Source organism: Vombatus ursinus, unplaced genomic scaffold (assembly GCF_900497805.2).
Source record: "Vombatus ursinus unplaced genomic scaffold, bare-nosed wombat genome assembly UNPS02014773.1, whole genome shotgun sequence".
NCBI classification, from domain to species: Eukaryota; Metazoa; Chordata; class Mammalia; order Diprotodontia; family Vombatidae; genus Vombatus; species Vombatus ursinus.
In genome coordinates this window covers 15617657-15637060 of record NW_020954551.1, presented here as the reverse complement: position 1 = coordinate 15637060, position 19404 = coordinate 15617657, and the positions used below count along the sequence as shown (strand labels likewise).

The 19404-nt window shown below is 39.9% G+C and overlaps 1 protein-coding gene across 1 annotated transcript in view; it reads left to right on the top strand.

Moving 5' to 3' along the window:
• The window catches only part of LMOD3 (leiomodin 3), a 48806-nt gene that overhangs the window by 15960 nt on the left and 13442 nt on the right, over positions 1-19404 (top strand). The window contains exons 2-3 of the mRNA XM_027864091.1: positions 12913-13210; positions 16742-18145. Of these exons, the coding sequence (XP_027719892.1) occupies positions 12917-13210; positions 16742-18145 (1698 nt within the window). The 5' untranslated portion in view covers positions 12913-12916. The remainder of the gene's footprint in view (positions 1-12912; positions 13211-16741; positions 18146-19404) is intronic.

Below are 19404 nucleotides of genomic sequence, written 5' to 3'. Positions count from 1 at the left end.
TTTAAGGTGTTATTTTCTTCAGTATTTTTTTGGGTCTCCTTTAACAAGCTGTTGACTTGTTTTCCATGATTTTCTTGCATCACTCTCAGTTTTTCCTCTACTTCTCTTACTTGCTTCTCAAAATCCCTTTTGATCTCTTCCAAGGCCTGGGACTGATTCATATTTTTCTTGGAGGCTTTGGATGTAGGAGCTTTGACTTTGTTGTCTTCTTCTGGTTGTATGTTTTGATCTTCTTTTTACCAAAGTAAGATAATATAGTCTGACTCTTTTTGCGCTGCTTACTCATGATCACGGCCAATTATTTGAGTTTTAAACTCTTTGCTAAGGTAAGAGTCTGCTTTCAATGTGGAGAATGTACTGTCCCAAGCTTCAGGGGTTGTACAGCTGTTTTCAGAGATACTTCTAGGGAACTGTAAATTTTCATTTCTTCCAAGGTGCTATGATAAGGGGCGAGGTGTTTCCTCTCCACCGCTACAACAAGCTCCACCGCACCAGTACTCCTCCTCGCCCCAGGACTGCCTCTCAGAACTGTGACCCAGATCCAAGCATGGGCAAAGCAAGAGATTCCTGCCTCAGCACTGGCAAAGAGATCCCTGCAATCCCCCTCTGATCAGCCACTTGATTCCCCCTCAGTCTGTGGGCCAGACGCTCAGGAGGCAGCTGTGGCCCACGAGCGGGACTTGCAACTGAGACCTAGCTTCTCTCTCACCAAAGTCACAGACTTTTCCCACTGACCTTCCAAGTTGTCTTTGGCATTCATGGGTTGAAAAGTCTGGAAACCACCACAGCTGCCCACGATTCAGTACTCTGAGGCCTGCCCCAGGTTCGCTGCGGCCTGTGGGCCTACGCCCAAACTGCACTCCTCTCCCAGCCCGGTGCGACATACCTTTCCGATCAACCATCCAGGTTGTCTTGGGCTGGAAATTTGTTTCGCTCTGTCTTTTTGTGGGTTCTGTTGCTTTAGAATTTGTTTAAAGCCATTTTTTATAGGTATTTGGAGGGGTTTGGGGGAGAGCTCAAGCAAGTCACTGCTTTCACTCTGCCATTTTGGCTCTGCCCCATCATGGGCTTTCCTTGGCAAAGATCCTGAAGTGGTCTGCTATTTCCTTCTCCAGTGGATTAAGGCAAACAGAGGTTAAGTGACTTGCACAGGGTTATACAGTTAGTAAGTGTCTGAGTGCTGGATTTGAACTCAAATCTTCCTGACTCCAGGCCCAGAGCTCTATCCACTGAGCCACCTAGCTGCTTCTAGGTTGGCACATAGTAGGTACTTAAAAATGTTTACTAACTGACTGAAAACAGAGAGACCAGTTAAGAGGCTACTGCAGTGTGGGAGAGGTGATTAGGGATGTGTGAGTGGAGGGAAAGTAATGAATGTTGGATGTTTTGTGTTTTTGTTTTTGTTTTGTTTTGTTGTTTTAATGGGGCAATGGGGTTAAGTGACTTGTCCAGGGTCACACAGCTAGTGAGTGTTATGTGTCTGAGGTCAGATTTGAACTCAGGTCCTCCTGACTCCAAGTCCGGAGCTCTATCCACTGCACCCCATATTAGATGTTTTGTGGGGATAAAAAATAAAACAGAACAAGGCAACTAACTGGATCTGGGAGGGTAGGGAGAAGGGAGAGTAGAAGATGATGCCAAAGTTGCAAATTTGCAGGCCTGGAAGGATGAAAGTGCCCTAAAACAGAAATAGGGAAGTTAGGAAAAGGGATAAACCATGATTTCTGCTTTGGACTTGCTGAGTTTGGTTGATAGAATATTTGTTAAGTGCTTAGCACAATGCCTGGCACATAGTAGGTGCTTAATTCATACATTGTTCTCTTCCCCCCCACCCCCACTGCAAAGGGAAAACCAGGCTGAGGTTTCCAGTGAGCAGCTGGTGCAGGACTGGATGAGTATTTAGATGTTTATGTGTAAGAGTCATATGTACAGAGATAATAAGTGAACCCATGGGAAGCGATGAGGTGCACAGTAGAAAGAAAAGAGAAAAGAGCCCAGGAGAGAGCTTTGGAGTATACCCACACAAATGACATGGGAAACAGATGGAGATCCAGCCAGGTGACATGAATGATAGAATGCTGGACCTGGCGTCAGGAAGACCTGAGTTCAAATCCAGACTCATTCATTTACTATAAGGGCAAATCATTTAACTTCTATTTGCCTCAGTTTCCTTATCTATAAAATGGGGAGAATAATAATACCTTCCTCCCATGTTGTGAGGATAAAATGAGATAATAATTGTAACCAGTCCTTAGCACCGTGCCTGTCACATAGAAAGCACTACATAAATGTTAGCTATTATTATTATTACTATAGAAGACAGAAGAAATGGTCAGACAAATAGAAGGAGCAGAGTCAGGAAAACTCAGGAAGAAAAGACTATGTAGGAGGAGGGAGTGGTCAACAGCACCAAAAGCTACAAAAAGAACAAGAAGGATGAGGGGCTAGGAAAAGGCCTTTGGATTCAGCAGCCAAGAAATTGTTGATCACCTTGGAGACAACAATTTCAGTTAATTGTTGGAATCCAAAGTCAAGCTGCATGGGTTTGAGAAGTAAGCAAGAGGTGAGAACCTAGAGGCAACCATTTTAGACATCTTTTTCTAGGATAAGTAAAAGGGAGGAAAGAGTGTAGAACAAACAGCTATAGGTAGTAGTCAAGTGGGTTCAAGGTCCAGTTTGTCATTTCCAAACCATGATATTTGGACAAGCTTCTTAGTCTCCTTCTGAATCTATTTCCTCTTCTGTAAAATGGGGGTAACAACCTATATGTATACATGTGTGTTTTTTGTCTATGTATGATTGTGTGTGTGTGTGTGTGTGTGTGTGTGTGTAATATACTTCATAAATGTGAATGAGTATTGCATCAGATAAATAGAACTGGGAAAGATCTTAATTTAGGAAGGCCAAGATTATCCACTGCTTCCTGCACCATCACTAGTCATCTGGACTTCTGTCTTGCCACTGGATTTCAAAGACTCTGGAGAAGAGAGTGAGGCTGATGACCTTGGGCAGCTCCGCCTCACTTAAATCCAACTCATAAGCGTGACATCATCGGTCCTCTTCAAGAATGGAGAACAACAATAAATGTGAATTGTGATGATTTTTTGTGACTTCTTTACTGTAGGGAACTGTCCTTGAGGAGACTTCTCCCTCAACCAGTGCTGGAGGCTCCCTGCTCTGCCACTTAAAGATCTGTCCAGAGCACCAAGACGTTATATGACTTGCTCACAGTCACTAAGTCGGTATGTGGCAGAGTTGGGATTAAACCCAGGTCTCTTCTCACTCTACAGCCAACCCTTGGCTGTTTCCTAGATTGTTGTCACTTTAGTCATTGTTGTTGTTAACGTGGCACCCATACACTGTGGAGTTAGCTACAGCTAGTCCTTTTCTCTGGATAAAGCATCTAAATTCTGATTCTGCCTTTCACATTTCCAATGAGACTGGAACATGCAAGATGATACCAAGAGGAAGCACAGAGAAATCATCTGTGTGCCAAGCTAGAGTAATTAAGCCAGACAAAGTAATCATCCCAGAATCTAGATAAAGACCACAATGGAGGCAGCTGGTATAGATTTCCCAATTTCCTTTATTCATTCATTCAGAGGCAAGTTAGTTTAAAGGAGCAGTGGGTGGTAGATTCATGGACTCAGCTTTATCATCATCAGCATATTGGTTAGACATAAATGGAGTGAAGTTCATCAGAATAGCATTTGAATCTGAAAGCCTCTAAGCACCAATTCAGATCATTTCCCATATGACAGCACTCATATTTATATGCAAATGGTGATTTCCTTGATTCTCTTTACAAAAACCTTCCAAAAAGTTGCTCAGTTGCTTTCTGTTAGGGGTAAGGACAGGCGGTGCAGCAGGTGGGGCGAGGTGGGGGGTAGGGGGAGTAGTGGAACATTCTCTTGCTCATCGCCACCTTTTGAAATATAATGTTTTCTGTCTCAGTAGCATCCCATAGAATTGATTACATTTGATAACTGGACTGATTTTACTTTATGGAGTTTCTATGGATGCCATTGAGGAAATGGGGAAATAGATTGGTAAAGATTGGCATATGTTCCAGAGATTATGGTTAAATTTAGTGAAGCCATAAGCAATGCCTTGCTGGTTCCAAACAATGATCCATCTGCGGTAACATCGATTATCTGTGATTGATGGAGACAGCAAGGCACAACTGATCTCTACCTCTAACTTTTTCTTGTATTCCGTTATAGACTGTTACCTAGGAAATTGTCCAAATCCTTCTAAAACCTACTTATATTTTCAATTTTGTACCAGGTGGAGTTTGGCAGAATATCAGAATGACAACCACCATTTTAGATTCTATACTAAATCTTTCATTTGCTCTTCAGCACACCTAGAATTCTGTATACATCTATAATGCATTAAAATCACATCACATCACATAACATCTATAGTACTACATAGGCGCTAGGGTTGGTTTTTGCCCTGTCAGGAAGAATAGAAGTTCATGGCTAGGACAGAACTTTATATTAGCCTAAAGTTCACCTTATGGTACTTAGATGGTATGGGCCTTCTGTTAGCTCTCTTGGATGATTGACTCACACCTTGCCCTGACCTCTATAATCTTCATGTAGCACCACCTTTGTGTTGTCTGACTGCTAAGGTGAGTTGGAACTCCCATCATTGTGTCCCACACATTGGTGAACATCTCTACTGCTAGTCTTCTTACATCATACATTCTTTCTTAAGGATTTGGGGACTTCAGATGTACTCTTCCTCCCACTACCCCCACTAAAACACACTTCCTCTCATTAGGAGTTGGAAAGAGATGATATTAGCAGCCAACTGGTATTGTTGGGGTGAAATACAGGACTTTGAGGTGAAGGCAACTTGACCCACAGTAGACTCTATTCAACTAGATATGGATTTAGTATGCACACTAGAAGGGGTGTTTCTGAATGTATGATACCCAGGACCTCACTTTCACCCTAGACTTCTGAGCATTGCTTATTTCTGCTGGTAGAACTCAAAGCAGATATTGCTTATGATTAATCTAGGATATTGCTTTTACAGGAAAATTGGTAGATTTTTTTCTATTCCTCCTCCTTCCTCATCTTTCTTGTTTCCCTCCTGCCTTTCCCCCTCTCTCTCTTCCCTCCCCTACTATCCTTTCTATCCTTTTCCCTTCCCTCCTTTCCTTCTTCCTTTCTTCCTTCTCCTTGCCTTCCCTTCTTTCCTTTCTCCCTCACTTCCTGTCTTCCTTCCTCCATTTTTCTTTTCCATCCATCCTCCTTCTATCCCTTCTCTCTCTTCCTTCTTCCTTTACTTCCTTCCTTGCTTGCTTCCTTCCTTTCTCCTATCCTCTCTCCCTCTCATCAGCACCCCTTGACTAATATGATTTGTCACTTCTCTTTCAACACCTTGTGGTTAAATATGACAAATTATGTCCAGACTAGGGTCATGCTGTACCTGTTACAGAGGAATCCTTTGAGCTTGTACCCTCTGTTTTAACAGAACTGCCAGCTCCATGGGGTGTCTAGTTTCTAAGATTCCCATGGGGGAGAGGAGTCAAATAACCCAAGGATACTTGTCTGCCTTTTCCCCTCTCCCCCTTAAAAAAAAGCATATAACAACTCTGAGCAGGGGCTCCTAAGAACAGACTAAATACCTCAAACGAATCTTCCACATGACCTTTTCACCAGCTGCCTTACTGTATGGAGCAGAAATCATGTCACTGAGAACTTTCACCACTAGAAATGCTCACACTGGGTCCCTTTTGTCTTGATTGGTGGTTAACTGAGTCACCTACTACATCTAGATCTGACTGTGGCCATATTTTATTTCACTCCCCACTGGTCTTCTCCACAACCACCTTGCATGTTCTCCCCCTTCACCCTGCCATCTCCCTGACAACTTCCCATTTCTTGAACCATAATCAATCAACTCTGTCATGGCCCCTAGAAAGTATGTGTCAATCTACTACCCTGTGAATCTACTAATTATCTCTGTAATTTCCCAAACCAAAAATCTTTCCTAGTTTACCATTCCTCTAAGTGGGTTGTCTTCTTCTATTAGAATGTAAGTTCCTTGAGGGTAGGGAATGTCTTAACACTTTTGTAGCCCTAGTATTCCTAGCAATTAGCACAGTGCTTGGCATGTGAGTGCTTTTTATGCCTTCCTTCCTTTAGCTATTCATTCACATTCATCTCCTTTGACTATACTAATTACAGAGATTAGGGTTATATAGGAAACCAGATTTCTTTATTGTTGCTTTCTGATCATCAAGCCAATCTAAAGAAAAAAGATTGTTTCACTGCATTTTACAAATGGGGAAATTGAGGCATCAAATGAAGGAATGGCTTCTACAGTATCTTCTCTTAAGTAAGTAGCAGTGCTGAGAAAAGAACTCAGGAGTACTGTAGGATCTCAGCTAGCCTGTTACAAGTCTAGGTGGGTATTCATAGGATCAGTACTTTGGAAGGGACCTTAGAGATCATCTAATCCAACCCCCTCATTTTACAGGTGAAGATTTTTTTTTTTGCTTAATTAGCTTAAATTCACCCAGGTAGTAAGCACAGAGCTGGGATTCAAACCCCAACTCCAAATCTATAACTTTTCCCAACTGTTAGTACCTCCTCCCACCAAATTATCTATTTGTACAATATGCTTGATGCCTCGCCCAATAGATTATAAATTCTCTGAAGGCAGGGACTGTTTCATTTTGGTCTTCCCAGAACCTTGGACAGTGTCCATCACATAATAGGAGCTTTTATAATGCTTGTTGATTGATTGATTTCCACTACCTGCCCAGTCTGCTAGTAAAGGAGCATAGATTCAGGCCCAGAAGAGACCTTGGAGGTGTCTGCTTCAAGCCCCTCTTTTACAGATGAGGAAATTGAGGTGCAGAGAGGAAAAGCTATTTGACTGCTGTCACATAATTGGTAAATAGAGGAACTAAGATTCTAGCCTAGGACCTATGACTTCAGATCAGGAGCTTATTTTACTCTACCACACTTTGTGTGACTTATAACAATAAAAATGATAATACATTACAACAACTAGCATTTATATTGTGCCTTATGGTTTACAAAGGACTTTACAAATATGTCATTTGATTATCACAATAACCCTGTGAGATAGCTGCTATTATCATCCTCATTTTACAAATGAGGAAACTTAGGCATCAAGAGGTTACATGACTTGTCCATGGTCACATAGCTACTATGTCTCTGAGGCAGGGTTTGAACTCAAGTCTTCCTGACTTTGTGCCCAACTCTCTATGCGATATGCCACACAGCCACCTAATAGTACATGTTTACATAGTGTTTAAGGATAAGGACACTCTCAAGGTCTCTCTTAAGAACTTTGGAATTGATCGTGTGACAAGGGAGACGCTGGCACAGGACCTCTCAGCATGGCGTGCCCCCATCAGAGAAGGGGCTGTGCTCCGTGAGCAAAACAGAATCAGAATAGCTCAAAAGAAACATGAGATGTGCAAATTTAAAGAACCCACTCCAAAGGTTCACACAGACTATTTGTGCCCAACCTGTGGTAGAGCATTCTGAGCTCATATCGGTCTGACCAGCCTCAGTCCGATGCACTGTGACTTGACTCTGGTATAGCGATATCATTTCAGTCTTCTTTGAGAATGAAGGTTTAGGATAAGACTTGGACCTGGTATATATTATTTGTCTAGAGAGTTCTCTCTATCAATGGCTAATTGGATTCTGCTCTGCAACTTACAGTCTTAAAAAGATGTTGAGAGGGCACCAGCCCAGAAGTCAAGAGGACCTGAGTTCAAATCTGGCCTCAGACCAAACACTTGACACTTACTAGCTGTGTGACCCTGGGCAAGTCACTTAACCCCAATTGCCAAAAAAAAAAAAAAAAAGATGTTGAGAACATTGAGAGGTTAAGTGACTTTTCTCATAGTCATTGTGATCAGAGGCAGGTTTTCTGAGTCTGAGGGCAGCTCTCTGTCCCCTACTCTACTCTGATTTAAAAAATAAAGTTTTAAATTTTATAAAGAATTATACCTACATTATCCCATTTGAGTCTCATAACAACCCTCTGGGGTATTATCATTCTCCTTTTAATGAAGAAATTGAGATGTTCAGAGATGGTCACATGGCAAGGAAGCATCTGAGATGGACTTTGAGAGCTTGTCTTCCTCACCCCAAGTTCAATGCTTTATCCACTATATTATCCTGCCTTTAATGGATTAATGAACAAGGTACTCTTGGGCGGAGCCCAAAGTTCAAACTTAATGGGTAAGGATTCAACACCAAATTTATTGACTTAGGAGACTTACACTGGAATGACCTTCCAGACCTGTTCTCTTTTTTTTCTTTCTTTTTTCCCCACTCAAGTGTTTTATTTTTTCCAATTACATGTAAAGATAGTTTTCAACATTCACTTTTATAAGATTTTGAATTTCAAATTTTTTTCTTCCTCCCTCCCCTCCCCCCTCCCCAAGATGGCAAACAATCTGATATGGGCTATACATGTACAATCATATTAAACATATTTCCACATTAGTCATCTTGTGAAAGAAAAATCAGAACAAAAGGGAAAAACTACAAGAAAGACAAAGCAAAAAAACAACAAAAAAGAGAAAATAGTATGCTTCGATCTGGATTCTGACCCCATAATCTTTCTCTGCATGTGCATAGCATTTTCCATCACAAGTGTTTTAGAATTGTTTTAGATCACTGTATTGCTGAGAAGAGCTAAGCCTATCAAAGTTGGCCATCGCACAATGTTGTTACTGCGTAATGTTCTCCTGGTTCTGTTCACTTCACTCAGTATCAGTTCATAAAGTCTTTCCAGATCTTTTCTGAAATCCACCTGCTTATCATTTCTTATAGCACAATAGTATTCCATTACATTCATATACCACAACTTGTTCAGTCATCCCCCAATTGAAGGGCATCCCCTCAATTTCTAATTCTTGGCCACCACAAAAAGAGCTGCTATAAATATTTTTGTACATATGGATCCTTTCCCTTTTTTATGATCTCTTTGGGATACAAATCTAGTAGTGGTATTGCTGGATCAAAGGGTATGCACTGTTTTATAGCCCTTTGGACATAGTTCCAAATTGTTCTCCAGAATGGTTGGACAGTTCACAACTCCAATAGTCTTCCAATTTTCCCACATCTTCTCCAACATTTATCATTTTCCTGTTTTGTCGTGATAGCCAGTCTGATCGATGTGAGGTGGTAACCTCAGAGCTGTTTTAATTTGCATTTCTCTAATCAATAGTGATGTAGAACATTTTTTCATATGACTGTAGATAGCTTTAATTTCTTCCTCTGAAAACTACCTGTTCATATCCTTTGACTATTTATCAATTGGTGAATGACTTGTATTCTTATAAATGTGACTCAGTTCTCTACATATTTTAGAAATGAGGCCTTTATCAGAGGCACTGGCCATTAAAATTATTTCCCAGATTTCTGTTTTCCTTCTATTCTTGGATGCATTGCCTTTGTTTGTGCAAAAACTTTTTTAATTTAATGCAATCAAAATTATCCATTTTGCATTTCATAATGTCCTCTATCTCTTGCTTGGTCATAAATTCTTCCCTTCTCCATGGATCTGATAGGTAAACAATTCCTTGCTCTCCTAATTTGCTTATGGTATCACCTTTTATGTGTAAATCATGTACCCATTTTGACCTTATCTTGGTATATGGTGTAAGATGTTGGTCTATGCTTAGTTTCTAAGCCACACTATTTTCCAGTTTTCTCAGCAGTTTTTATTAAGTAGTGAGTTCTTATCCCAGAAGCTGGAGTCTTTGGATTTATCAAACAGTAGATTACTCTAGTCATTAACTACTGCGTCTTATGTACCTAACCTATTCCCACTGATCTACCACTCTATTTCTCAGCCAATATCAAATAGTTTTGAGATTGCTACTTTATAATAAAGTTTTAGATCTGATAAGGCTAGGCCACCTTCCCTTGCATTTCTTTTCATTAATTCCCTTGATATTCTGGATCTTTTGTTCTTCCAGATGAATTTTGTTATTATTTTTTCTAGATCTATAAAATAATTTTTTGATAGTTTGATTGGCATAACACTGAATAAGTAAATTAATTTAAGTAGAATTGTCATTTTTATTATATTAGCTCAGCCTGCCCATGAGCAAACTGCTATTTTTTCAATTATTTGTATCTGACTTTATTTGTGTGAAAAGTATTTTGTAATTGTGTTCATATAGTTCCTGGGTTTGTCTTGTCAGGTAGACTCCCAAATATTTTATATTGTCTACAGCTATTTTAAATGGAATTTCTCTTTCTATCTCTTACTGCTGGACTTTGTTAATATTATATATAAATGCCAATGATTTAAGTGGATTTATTTTGTAGCCCGCAACTTTGCTGAAGTTGTTTATTATTTCAAGTAGTTTTTTAGTTGATTCTCTAGGATTCTCTAAGTATACCACCACATCATCTCCAAGAATGATAGCTTTATTTCCTCATTGCCTATTCTAATTCCTTCAAATTCTTTTTCTTCTCTTATTGCTAAAGCTAACATTCTTGTACAATATTAAATAATAGTGGTGATGGTGGACATCCTCGTTTCACCCCGATCTTATTGGGAATGCTTCTAACTTCTCCCCATTACATACAATGCTTGCTGATGGTTTTAGATAGATGCTACTTATCCTTTTAAAGAAAACTCTAGGGGCAGCTAGGTGGTGCAGTGGATAGCACTCTGGCCTTGGAGTCAGGAAGACCTGAGTTCAAATCCAACCTCAGACACTTGATACTTACTAGCTGTGTGGCCCTGATGGAGTCACTTAATCCCAATTGCCTCAGCAGAAACAAAAAAAACCCCTCCATTTATTCCTATGCTTTCTAGTATTTTCAGTAGGAATGGGTGTTGTATTTTGTCAAAAGCTTTTTCTGCATCTCTTGAGATAATCATTTTATTTCTGTTAATTTTGTTATTGATATGGTCAATTATGCCAATAGTTTTCCTAATGGTGAATTAGCCCTGCATTCCTGCAGACCTGTTCTCTTTACAGAACAGTGAGAATGCTCTGCTCTTGAATGTTCACTGATCTAGAAAAGGTACAGAGGTGGAGCTCACTAACAAACAACAATAATTATCAAATGCTTCCCCTATGAGAGTCACTGATATTCAGATCTATATAACTAGGGTTGGAAAACTAGGGTTTTTCCCAAGGATGCTAAATTTAGAGGATTCAGAAAGCAGTCCTATACTGCAGCTCAAAGCAATAGAACTTAGCGCCTAGTTAATAAGGATAATTAAAAGAGAGCTACCAAACGGTTAACTTGGGGGAAGTTTTTTACCTGCCCTGTTCAAGCCTTGCCCTCTTGTGCCAATTTCTTGGGATTTCTGTATCCCCCATCCCCTCCTTCAACCTTCATCTCATTTCATATCACTTGTCTCTAGAATGTTTGTGGTATTTTTCCCTTGTCCCCAAATTCCTAATTGTATCTCTGTTGATGCTGAATGTCTAGGGTCCCAAGGAACCTAGCCTTCCAATTCAGACACCAGACAGAGCAAAGACCAGCACAAGATGCCACATTTTATTCATGGACCCCATCTGAAGTATGAATGGACAAGGAAAGAGAATTCTTAGTTTCTATAAAATCTCAGCCTAAGTGCTACTCCTCCTTGGAGTCTTTCCTAATTCTTCCACCTCCTTATGTCTCCATTCACAAAAAGTAGCTTGTATTTGTTTTGCATGTACTTATGTGTACATGCTGTCTCCACTGACAGAACATAAGCTCATTGAGGGCAAGAGCTCATTCATTTCTGCTGTTGTATCCCCAGAGCCTAAGGTAGTATCTAGTATATTATAGTTGTTCAATAAATGGTTGTTGATTGACTGATCATTCTGCATCCAGTTTAAATGAAGCAAATGAGATTTAGACAAAATGAGTTGTCCATTTTCATGCCAAGGCCTCAGTTATTCCATGAGTATAGTCTGGTGCTCAGAGAACTGTATTTCTTCTCTTGATGCTTGGGGGTGGGGGGTAGGGGTGGAATTAATGCTATCGGGGGTAACGAGGTAACAGGGAGAATGGAGTCCAAGATCCAGTTGCCAAAGACCAATTGGACATTCCATTTTAACAGTCCTCATTCAAGGACTGACTCTGACCCGGCAGCTACCCAGTGTGTTACTGACCATGGGATGTAGATGTCAATAAGCACTTAGTAAGGTCTCAGCTTACTCAGCTGGTAAATTATAGAACAAAGCTCCTACTCACATTGGACACAGCTGCATCTGGGCTGCTCTTGCCCTCCGAGCTATGTCCTGAGCTGATTGAAAGACTTGAGGATTACCTAGTTTCATCTTTGGGTCCTTTTGCTCTGCTCCAAAATTCATCTTTCTGCTTGGATAACTCCCCAAGGAGAACGGGAAGCCAAATGTAAGTTTATTTTAGCATTGACTTTAAATTAAAAATGAATCTACTCTCAGTCACCCTTGAAAGATTAGTTAGTTGGTAACTGTGCTAGGATGTGTGTGGGGTGTGGGGGCTTTGAGGGGGTATGCTGGGTATTTTGGGTTATCAATAGGTGAAACTATAAGCTCAGTTTTGTTCCTTCAGGAGTCCCCTAAAAAAGGCCTCTCCAGTGTGTTACTCAATGGTGTACATAAGCAGCTGTACTAAAGTGTCAGAAGAGTTTGCACAGCTGACTAGTCGCTGAAAAGAGAGGAGAGTAATAGTCTCATAAATCCACTCTTTCCAGCCAAGCCCTGCTTAATATAGAACTAGCTTGTGTCCAGTACTGGACAAACTCTCAGTCTCTCTTTGACTAGTGTTCTGGGGGAGGAGAGAGTGGGGGAAGAAAAAACTGCTTAAGTTGGTGAGGAAAGAGACTGTCATATCGCCTGAGAACCTTCCCTGAGGCATCAGCTTCATTTGTCAATTCTTCACTTTCCCTTCCATCATCTAGAAAGATGTCTGAGCACAGCAAAAATTCTGATCAAGATGAACCTCTCAGGGAAGATATTGATGAGGATGAAATCCTGGCCAACTTGTCCCCTGAGGAACTCCGAGAACTGCAGTCAGAGATGGAAGTCATGGCTCCGGACCCCCGACTCCCTGTGGGAATGATTCAGAAAGATCAAACGGAAAAACCCCCCACCGGCAATTTTGATCATCGTTCTCTTGTCGATTACATGTATTGGCAGAAGGCATCCAGGCGCATGCTGGAAGAGGAGAGAGTCCCCATCACCTTTGAGTCATCCAAGGTAATGAGGAAAAACTCCAAGTGCATCTTCTTAGGTGTTTGGAGCACAGAATGTGTGTTGCCAATAATTTCTTGTTTCTTTAAGACACACACAGATCAATATACAACATTGTATTCCACACTAAACCTGAGCTTCACAAAAATCTTTTTTTTAAGTCTAACTTACAAATTTGGGGAGGGGATGAGTGTTTCTTTTGAATTTTTCTTTCCTTTAAAACTTGATATTAAGTTTACAGCATAAAATTACACTGTAGAAACGGAATGAGTATGTAGATATGCCCCAAAGCAATAATGATAACAACTGATATTTATATAGCACTTCAAAGTGTGCAAAGTGTTTTGTATACATTATCTCATTTGAAACTCGTAACAACCCTGTGAAGTAGTGGATAGAATGCTGGGCTAGGAGTCAAGACGACTTGAGTTCAAAGACACTAGCTGAGTGACTTTGGGCAAGTAAACCTTGTTTGCCTCTGTTTCCTCATCTGTAAAACAGAGATAATAATAGCATAACCCTCCCAGGATTATCAGGAGGATCAAATAAGATAATGACTTAAAAGTACTTAGCACAGTGCCTGGCACATAGTAAATGCTATATAAATGTGCTTATTATATATTAAAGACACTGTGGGTTGTTCCCATTTTATAAATAAGGAAACAGATACAGAGAGGTGGAATAACTTGCCAGTACTCACAGAGCTAATAAATGAAAAAGGCAAGAAAGAAAAACCCAGGTCTTCCTGACTCCCAAGTCTAGCACTCTATCCACTACTCTGTGTTGCAAGAAAATAAGACAATCCCAACAAATATTTAAAGAACCGTACAAAGATAACTTGTAAAACATACACCAACAATTAGCATATTAAAACGCAAACAATGGCAAAGAATCCAATGCCACATACTCTTGACTTATTTATTAAAATTTTAACCAAAAAAAAAAAGACAATGAAATGAACTCATAACTTATCTAGCATCTATAGTGGCTTGGTATATAAAGGACATCATTGAACTATGTGACTATTGTTGTTGAGTTGTTTCAGTCATGTCTGACTTTGTGACACCATGTGGGGTTTTCTTGGCAAAGATATTGGACTGCTTTGACATTTCCTTCTCCAGCTCATTTTACAGAAGAGGAAACTGAGGCAAACAGGGTTAAATGACTTGCCCAGGGTCACACAGCTAGTAAGTACCTGAGGCTGGATTTGAACTCAGGAAGATGAGTCTTCCCAACTCCAGCCCTGCCACTCTATCCAATGCACCACCTAGCTAGTTATCAATACCAAAAAGAAATTGGTACAAATTCTGTTTGCCAAGTTCTTGTCCTTAGAAGTGTCCTTTATAAACTTAAATTCAATTTTTGAAAAATTAAGAATCAAATTGTCATATGACTCATGAGTCTAACATTGAAAGGGTAATAATAATAACTAGAATTTGTATAGCATTTACTATGTTCCAGGTACTATACCAAGCACTTTGCACAAATATTATCTCATTTGATTCTCATCACAACCCTAAGAGGCAGGTGCTATTAATTACGCCCCCTCCCCCCAACACACACACATTTTATAGTTTAGGAAACTGAGGCAAAAATAAAGGTTAAATGACTTACACAAGATCACAAACCTAGTAAGCTGTCAGAGCTTTTTCTACTATACCATGTTAGTTCCAATAAAATGATTTTACTCAGTAACTTGAATGTGAATTAATCCACCTCCTGAGTCCAAAGATTTGTTTCATATATGACTCATAAATGATTGGCTGAATTAATGAAAGGACCTTCAGATAAAGTAACTTAGAGTCTCACTAGCAGACACAGACACACCTTGTGACCCTGTGATGGGGCTGCTTGTAATTCAAGATGATTGTAAACGGGTTTCCTTGTCAGTGGAGTACACACTTTATATTCGATGAGTCCCACAGCATGACTTTTCCAAGACAAACATGGCCCCAGGTCGCATTACATGCTGTCAAAGGATTCTATACACACTTTTACCATTCATGGTCCAGGAACTAACAGCCCCTCTGTCCTAAAACCCTCATAAGTTGTCTTCTGCGTTTTTGGTTTGTTTTTTTTTTAAAGTTTCTCACCACAATTTCAACAACTTGACTAACAGCACCCCCTGCTGGAGCCAATAAAAATGTGACTGTGAATGTCATTTCACATACATTAGTCAACTATTAACGTTCTAGTCTATAATAAGCCCTTCACAGTGAAATCAAACTCTCATCTAAATGAGGTCAGTATCACAGATTATCTTTCTAAAAACTGTGAGTGTGTGGTGTAAGGCATAGGAAAGGGCTTCTTAATTCATTGTTCAAAATACAAACCAAATTAGTATCATTACTAATATTTCAAAGGTTTTAGAGCTGGAGGTCCTCAGGGATCATCTACCTCAATGCCCTCACTGTATATATGAGGAATGTGAAACCCAGGGCTATTACATAACTTGTTCAAGGTTGTATAAGCTGTAGGTAACAAAGCCAGGGTTCAAACATAAGGTCCCCTGACTCCAAATTTCATGCTCTTTTTGATATATTACGCTGCTTTAGAGCAAGAAACCTTTCCCCTACCATCCTAATCAACTGTTTCCAAATATCTCCCTAAGATTCCAGTGCTATCTCCTTATTTCTTTTGTAGCTTTGATCTGCCTCCCTAACTACCTCCATTGAAGAGGAATTGAATTAGAGACAGTCATCAAGGAAGAGTCAAGTTAGTTCTCATAGATCTGAGTGGCTAAAGTTTGTCTCCAAGATTCTATTGCATTCCAAAATTGAAACATGTTGTTATATCATCCAAAAAAATAGTGTAGCGCCTGAAAATTTAATTTAAATGTAGAACTAGAAAATGGGGGTGTTTCTGAAGAATCCATAATTTAGCTTTGGTAGAAGACCATGCAGTACAGTAGAAAAAACATTGGTTTTGAAGCACGTGGGTTCAAACCCCACCTCTCACATTACTCATGTGGCCTTTTGTATGGTTGCAGTTTCCTCATCTATAAAATGAGGGTCTCTAAAAGTCACTTTTAGCTTTAAATCCGTGAACAGCATAATATTTTATCCATCTGGATAGAACATAAAATATAAAAGAGTAAGGGCAAGATAGCAATTTGTCCCAGATTTATTTCTATCTGATTTCCATTGAAAAAAATGAGAATAATGATAACTGACATTTACAGAATATAGCACTTTAACATTGCACTTTAATAATAAATTTTTATGTGAGCATTGTGAAGAACAGATATGTTTTAAATACAGGAACACCTACTTGAAGACTTCTATTTGTTCCTATGCAGATTTATAATTTTGTTCTTTTTTTTTAAACAAAAGACTCTAATTGTTTTGGTGATTTGGGATGAATGCAATGTTATTTTTGAAAGAACCTAGGAAGAATAAAGTTAATTAATTATAAAATATTTATTTTGTTCCTACTATGTGCCAGACATTGTGCTGGGCATTGAGGATAGAGATAGAACAAATTTCTTGCATGATGTGAATCAAATTATATTTCAGTGCTTAATCATTTCTCTTACAGGAAAACACTGCAGAGGTTCATGAAGAAACAGACAAGGATAATACAAATGTATCGGGGGCTTTAATGATGAAACTCAATAAAGAAAATGAAAAGAATGAAACCAAGTCAAACAGCACCGAAAGGATTCAAGAAACAAAAGAGGATGATGGAGGTGAAGAGGACGATGAAGGTGATGAGGACGATGAAGGTGAGGATGAAGATGATGAAAATGAAGATGAAGAGGATGGTGGAAAAGAGATTGACAGCAGCACTAAAGAAGATGAGGAAAAGAAAGCCAGGGAAAAACAGAGAGAGGAAAATAAAAGCAGCTTAAATTTACTGACAAAACTTTTTGCAGAGGCAAGAGAGAGCCCTATATCCCTAGAAAAAAGTGAAAACAAAATCTCAAAATTGGATCCCAAGAAATTGGCCCTGGATACCAGTTTTATGAAAGTGAGCGCCAGACCTTCAGGAAACCAGACAAATCTTGATGAGAGTTTGAAGCGGGTGCGCAAAAATGATCCAGAAATGAAAGAACTCAACCTGAATAACATTGAAAACATACCCAAAGAGATGTTATTGGACTTTGTTAATGCCATGAAGAAAAACAAACACATCAAAACCTTTAGCTTAGCCAACGTGGGCGCAGATGAAAATGTTGCCTTCGCTTTGGCCAACATGCTACGTGAAAATAGAAGCATCACTACTCTCAATATTGAGTCCAATTACATTACGGGCAAAGGCATTGTCGCCATCATGAGGTGTCTCCAGTTTAATGAAACATTAACAGAGCTTCGCTTTCACAACCAAAGACATATGCTGGGCCACCACGCAGAAATGGAGATATCAAGGCTCCTGAAGGCGAACAATACACTCCTGAAGATGGGCTACCATTTTGAGCTTCCTGGTCCTAGGATGGTGGTCACCAATTTGCTTACCAGAAATCTGGATAAACAGAGACAGAAAAGACAAGAAGAGCAAAAACAACAGCAGCTTCGAGAGCAGAAGAAGTTAATAGCCATGTTGGAAAACGGGCTGGGGTTGCCTCCTGGGATGTGGGAGATGCTAGGAGGCCCAATGCCAGATCCAAGAATGCATGAATTACTGCAGGCTCCTCAGGTGCCCGTCTCCCAAATGCCCCGCTATGGCCGTAGTCAGAGAAATGAAATCGGCAAGAAGCCCAGTCAGCCTGAACGGTACAGAACTGATCCGAACTCCTTTAAAGTGGTCAAACTGAAGAGAACCCAACGCAAATCCCGAATGCCCCCGGAAGCCCAAGAGTCGGCTGAAAAAACCAACCTCAAAGATGTCATCAAAACCCTCAAGCCTGTGCCTAGGGTCAGGCCTCCACCTCTAGTGGAAATCACACCTCGAGACCAGCTACTGAATGACATCAGGCACAGTAATGTCGCCTATCTCAAACCCGTGAGTATGACCGGAAGGGCAGGAAATGTATTTCTACTCACTGTATGGTGTGTTTTCAGTTGAGAAAACCCTCCTCATTCAGCCTAAGGGGAGATAAAAGCCATCTGAATGAGCAACAGGCTTACATTTTCAAATACATTTATCTTTTCAAACTTTTAGGTCATAGGAACATAGACCTAGAATTCTGAGGCCAATATAGTTCAATCCCCTCATTTTACAGACGAGAAAACTGAAGGCTAGGAAGACTTGACTGAAGTCACATGTGTTAGAAGCGGGATCTGAGAACTCAAAATGTTTTAAAAAATGAATGTTAAAAATTGTTTTTACATGTAATTGGGGGAAAATAAAATATTAAGTAAATATTAAAAAAAGAAGTGGGATCTGAAATTAAGTCCTCTACTATGTAAAAATGCCTCTTCATATCAATAGAAGCACCAGTTTGATTATCAAACAATTAGCAAGTGGAAGTTATGGACTTGTTCAAAGTAATAAACAAGAATGGTTTGCAATTAGGGTGTTAATAGCTCATGTGTTAAATGAACATGTCCAAAGTGCTTGAAAAAGTTAAGGGAAGTAGCCCTGGAAAGTGGAAAGAGGACTCTTACTGGAGTTAGAAGATGTGGGCTCCAATCTCCCCTCTGATGATTACTACCACGTGAACTTGGGTAGAATCCTGAGCCTCAGTTTCCTCATCTGTAAAATGAGGTGACTGTATTAGTCATCTTCAGAGATTGCTTCTACCTATAGTTCTATGATCCTCTTGGATAGGTTTTCATCTCATCAACAGATAGTAAGTACTTTCTACATGCACCTCTACCAAAGTCTCTCTCCAATGCTTCATTATGGTGTGGAGATGACCCTGGGATCTTGAGATTTATACCAGAGAAGTACATATACTGGAAGTTTCTGCCAAACTGGAAGTATGTCAACTATGATGCTGGGCATCGACAGTACTTCTGACATTCAAGGACTAGCCTAGCTAAGTTAGAAAAGGATCAAAAGCAGAGGGTTGGCCACTAGCCACCAGGCAGCCATGAGCTCAGTTGACAGAGTGCTGGGACTGGCGTCAGGAAGACTTCACTTCAAATCTGGCCTCAGGCACTTATAGCTGTGTGACCCTGGGTCAGTCACTTAACCCCATTTGCCTCAGTTTCCTCAAGTGTAAAATTAGAATAATAGTACCTACCTCTCAACTTCTGTTTGCCTCAGTTTCCTCAACTATAAAATGGGGATAATAACAGTCCCTACCTCTCAACTTC